Source organism: Halyomorpha halys, unplaced genomic scaffold (assembly GCF_000696795.3).
Source record: "Halyomorpha halys isolate HHAL.00 unplaced genomic scaffold, Hhal_1.1 Scaffold72.1, whole genome shotgun sequence".
NCBI classification, from domain to species: Eukaryota; Metazoa; Arthropoda; class Insecta; order Hemiptera; family Pentatomidae; genus Halyomorpha; species Halyomorpha halys.
In genome coordinates this window covers 879,307-885,038 of record NW_027109364.1, presented here as the reverse complement: position 1 = coordinate 885,038, position 5,732 = coordinate 879,307, and the positions used below count along the sequence as shown (strand labels likewise).

The window sequence follows — 5,732 nt, the reverse complement described above, 5'->3', positions numbered from 1 at the left end:
TTCAAGCATTAATCTACGGTCAACTATCTACACCTCATTAAATTTCTTTTATATATTCATCATTTTACTTGTTTTGTTACAGATCGTCCGATTGAGCCTAAAAAAGCCAGACACGAAGAAGTACAGAAATTGAAGAAAATTATAACTAAAAATGTGAACAAAGCCATCGAAGAACAAGTTAGAGGAATCGCTACCGATAGTCAAAAAGTCCATCTTTCCAAGAAAAAAGATAAAAATATTAATATTAATGCCGAAATGAATAAAATGCCTCCAAAACAATCTTAATGTTTATGATGTTTTATTGTTAAATATAATACAAAAAAAGTTTTGTTTTACATGTATATGTTTATGTAAATATATATGTTACGTTATTTATTATATACTTTTTTTTATATATTCCTTTTATGAAAATAAGTACAAAATAAAAATTATAAAAAAAGGCAATTATTGGGGTAGAACAGGGTTGTCCAACTTATGGCCCACAAGAGCTTATTAGACTAAACAAAATTAATTTTTAAAAACCTTCCTTTTGAAAGAGATTTTATAATTTAATATTAAAGAAATTATATAAAATATGTTGGTTTATAAGTTAGTTAAAACAATGTAGTGATTTATAGTTATCAAGTTGACTTCCCAACTCACACAATTTAGGACTAAAAGTGTTATCAATGTTCGGAAGCACTTACCTAGGCGAAAGTATGTTATCTTCGATGAAGTTTATACTTTTGATTGTCATTGTAATGTTTCTATCGATTAATGAATAACAAAAATATATTGCTGTCTTTATATTTTCTATATTTAGGTATAACAAATACTTGGCCAATATAAAGAAATATTAATACTTTTGGTTTTAATAATAACTTTACCTTACAAACTAATCTTATTGATAATTTACAGTATAAATTATTATATGACCCGAAACCTCATTCAAGTTAATTTTGGCCCTTGAGGCTTTGTAAGTTGGGCAACTCTGGGATAGAATGTGGGGCAAGTAATATAAAAAAAAAAAATCAGTCTTTCCCAAGAACCAGAAAAACTAAATTATTCTAAGGTATTTTACGAACTGATTATAATGAGTAACAAGCTATAAACAAATATTCTAAATTTCATAGCTTCCTAATCAAGGAAACTGTAGGTTACAACAAGTAATGAATAAGTGACTCAATAATGCCAAACGGTGTTAAAAATAATCTTAAAATCTTCAAAATAATGTTTCAACATGTTTATACAAAGTTTTATTATATTTTTTACAATATGTACAATATAAATGTGCACTCTGTTAATTATTCATAAAATAAATTACAAAAATATAATTTTTAAAATTAAAAAACTAATACACATTTTTAATTGGAGAACTTTCCTGAATCTCACAGTAGGAAAAAATTGAAGAAAAAGATTAAAAAACTGAAAAATTATAGTAATTTAACAATAAATGAAATAAATATAATTTTGCTCATAATGGCACATTCATACTTTTCTTTGTAAGTAGTTTAATAATTTACAATTGTCATTACTTACATAAAATGTATAAAAAAAAATATTTTTTTAGTTGTCATATAGATATGATCATGACTTAGTAAGAATATCACAATTTTATAGCGATCGTATAAACAGACACTGTATTTGCAATTATATGTAGAACAGATGCTCTTCTATCTTGTAAGACGTTACTCCTCTTTTTAACCGACGACAACCAATTGACCGCTTTGTCCTTTTATGATGTCTGGACCATTTGTGCCTAGAGTTATATCTATTCTACGCTCCTTCCCGTTAGTAATACAATGCATTATTCTAAAAATAAAAAATCATAATTAACACACAAATGGGTTTTATATAAATGTATAAATTCATATATTAAATAAAATTATACATACTTTCCATCTTTTATATTATTCATATTAACGATGTTCAGATTTTTTGTGACATCGACAAAAATCGTTATGAATTCGATGAGGTGAGGAACTTCAAGAATTAGATCTCCCTAGAAAAGAAAAAGAATTCGATTAGAAGATGATATTAATATTACATAAAATGTTGCAAAACTGTTTTGTGTATTAATTCATTTATGAAATTAAAGTCTTCTTTTTAATCTTTATTTAACTCTGATGTAAACAATACATATAAAAAAATAAATCCGTACCGCTACAACCCATTAAGGGTGTAGGGTTTATAGCAAGTGTACTGCTACTAAACCAATGGTTGTGCAAGGAATTGATTTAGTCAGAATCATGCTCAACCATCACATTTTTACCCAATTAAGGGCACCCACTTCATGAGGCTGGGTGAACCCACAGGGTGGACTCATAGAATAAATAATAAGGAATGATGATAAGGAAAGAATGGATGAGGACTGGCCAATGGAGATGGGAAGAAAATTCCAGAAGGGGATTGCATGTGTTACGAAGGATTTTCTAAAGAAGGCGGTTCTATAGGAGGACACATATAAATCAATCATTTGGGATCTGGTGTTTAATGAGTGGATGGATGAACGAAGAGTGAGAAGATCAAGGATATAGGTAGGTTTTTTGATTTTAAGAACTTGGAATAGGAAAACACCAAGGAGGATATTGTCTTCGGGAGGTTGGATAGAGCCACTTCAACTCAGTATACAAGTGGGAGACTTGAGAGTGTCTAGGGAACCCAAAGACAAATCTTTAAAGCAATTCATGAGTCTCTTCAGTCTCAACTCTAGTCCTGCAGATAGCCCTCCATAGACCAAGGAACCGTAGTCGAAGTGGGGAAAGACGAGAGAGGATACTAGGAGCTGACGGGTGTTCTGAGGAATGGAATTACGGAATCTTAGGAATTGTTTGAGTACAATTATTGATTTGGTAAATGTGATTATTCCATGAGAGGTGTTGATCGAAGGTGACTCCGAGGGGATGTAGGACAGAAGTGAATCGGTAGGTTGTTAAGGAAGAGTAGGGAACACTAAGTTATATAATCCGCCCAATATTGAAGGGATATAAAGTAGAACTATAATATAAGTATAATAAGAACTCAAACATTTCAAGGATTTTATTAGAATATAGGAAAAATTTATCAACTTAATTTTATATAAGTAAGAAATAATTAAATAATACCTCTAAGTTTAATGGTAAACTTAGAATAGGTATTATTTAAATAAAACATAAATACATATACCACTTAGTATAGTACAATACATTTAATACAAACAGAAAAAAATGATACGTACCTTTTCTTTGTTCAATTCGGGTGAAACTCTCACAAGAAGGAACTTATCTCTTTCAGAGGTTATTTCTAATTTATTAATGCGATCGATTGGGAACTTGTGTTTAGTCTTCATTTGTTTTTCACCTGCTGTTGTCAGATATAGAAAACCCTCAGTTAGTAATAGGACACGATCCCTTTTTTTATAACCGTGCCTGTCAAATTTCGTAACATATGTCGCATACTGCAAGGAACAACATTACAAATGAGTTATGAGACAATTTTTGGATATATGAGAGAGGTTTATTTGAAATCAATAGCTCATACTAACCTTACAGTTCTGTCCACTAGCTTCGTTTATAAAAAATTGTTTTCGTAATGTATTGCCACTTTCTGTCAAGCGATTTTCAACAAAAATTTCTGGAACACTCAGGCTATAACTTTTCTTCTTATCTGTAAGAACAATCGACATTGCATCATTCAAATAAATTTTATATCTTTTATTTGTCATTTATTATAATAGGAATATTCATGATCTTTAGTTTAACATGTTAAAGTGCATTAAATGATGAAATATTCCTTTCTTTTAGCATGTTAAAATAATTTAACTAAAATAATTACGTCATGCAACAGACTAGCTGAGCTCATGTAATTCGTCTTTGGTTTATGCTGTTTTTGTTTTAGACGTTTTTAAAACCCTAATAAATTCATAGATAAAAATAATGAAATTATGGAAGGAAGGTTAAAAAGATGCTCAGAAAATCCACTAGGAGCTCCTCTGCATATAAGATATAACTAAATAGAAATTACAAAAGAAATAGTTGAGATGGCTAGGGGTCGTTGTATCCTTTTTAGCCCTACAAAGTAGGGTGTAAGTAAGTGTGGAAATAGTTCTTAACGATTTTTTGTTCCTTTTTTTTACTGCACCTCCGACCATTATATAATGCTATAAATGTTGTTTCGATGTTAAAATAAATTAAAGAAATAACAAAAAGGCAAATTTCTTCCAGAAAAAAAGAATACCAAATACTAAAAAATTCATTTCAACTGTCAAATGAAAACTTGAAATTTAAAATTAAAGTACAAAATGTATCAAATTACCCTTAAACAAGCATTCTGCGAGCACTTTCAGTTCCATCTGGGCTTTCCTTTCTGGAGTAATGGACTTGCAATATCTTCCGGCAAGCCATTGATAATACATACATCTCAAAATTTCTGAAGCCTAAAATAAAAAAGATAAATCAATATTACAAAACAAAAAAAAAAAATTTTTAAAAATGGAACCAGCCTATCAACGACTTACTTCAGCGCATACTTCAGGAGGGCTAGGCCACGATCTATCAAGAACAGTTTTGGGCAATGAATGGGACAAACGCAGAAGATAATGCTTCTTCGCTGTTTGAATAAATCTTAGATTTAATTCGGTAGCTGGGTCATGCCTTGTAATGAATCCTTCAATGAACCTATAAATAAGAATGTTTTATAATTTTGAACAAATATTCAAGCCAGAAAAAAAAAATATCAATTTTAGAATTACTCAAAAGTACTAAATACTATTCTTAAATTACACCATACATACTATTGAGGTCTATTTCCATGGTGACCACAGAAGTGATAGCTACTTTCACTTAAACTGCTACATGCATACACCATCATAATGAACTGTCACACCTTATAAGCAGTTTGTTTCATTCATTTTTGTATGATTTATTAAAAATTTCTTTGAATTCCATTTATTAATATTTTTTTTTTTAATTTAGTTCAAATTACATTATTCATTTAACTCAAGTTTCTGAATTCAATATTTTCCCTTCCACCATTTTCTAGATGACAGTCACTAAGTTGAACCATCAGCATATATGCTGTATATGCTTTGTCACAATAGTAATATGGTAGAAAACTTCCACCAAGGAAACAGGCTTTTGTAGAATGTTAGAGATCAAGAGAATACAATTTTTTTTTTCTTCAAATAAAAATCATTTATAAATGGAATATGGTCTGGGTGAGGTCAAATGAAATTCAAATAGTAATAACTATTTTAATTGAGCCAAAATTTTACCCCACATTGCGGGGCTATTTTGACAGAAGTCAAAGTCAGAGTGAGTAATGACTGATTTAGTTGAACCAATGTTTCGCCCCACGTTGCGGGGCTTTGTTAGGGCTGTTTTGACAGAAGTCAAAGTTAGAGTCTTATCATCCTAGTTATTTTCTCTGTTCATTTTTATATACAGTTTCACAGATTTTAAACTCACAACTTATTTCACTTTTATTTCTTGTTATCTATATATTGTAATATGCTCTTTTTTAGTAAATAGTATATTTTGAGGTATAAATGGTTTTTAATATGTTTTATTTCATGTATCATTTTAATATTCATTTGTTTTGTTTATCTAAAAAGCAAGCTAACCAAGTTTCATTGTTTATAATAACTTTGTGATACAAAAAAAACCAAGATGGCGGTATGTTGAATCAAGGCCATGTTGAGCAGATTCAAATATCATAAAAACTATTTTAACTCTTCCCATCATAATTGAAAATACAGTAAATTAAAGGAAAAATAG

The 5,732-nt window shown here is 29.6% G+C and overlaps 1 protein-coding gene across 7 annotated transcripts in view; it reads right to left on the bottom strand.

Moving 5' to 3' along the window:
- Positions 1-1,207: 1,207 nt before the first annotated feature.
- Positions 1,208-5,732, bottom strand: part of Myo61F (Myosin 61F) — a 234,738-nt gene continuing 230,213 nt past the window's right edge. For all 7 annotated transcript variants that reach the window (XM_067047550.1, XM_067047544.1, XM_067047545.1 and 4 more), the window contains 6 exons: positions 4,475-4,634; positions 4,273-4,393; positions 3,503-3,624; positions 3,197-3,415; positions 1,875-1,981; positions 1,208-1,791 (listed from right to left, as the gene is read on the bottom strand). In XM_067047550.1, the coding sequence (XP_066903651.1) occupies positions 1,680-1,791; positions 1,875-1,981; positions 3,197-3,415; positions 3,503-3,624; positions 4,273-4,393; positions 4,475-4,634 (841 nt within the window). In that variant the 3' untranslated portion in view covers positions 1,208-1,679. The remainder of the gene's footprint in view (positions 1,792-1,874; positions 1,982-3,196; positions 3,416-3,502; positions 3,625-4,272; positions 4,394-4,474; positions 4,635-5,732) is intronic.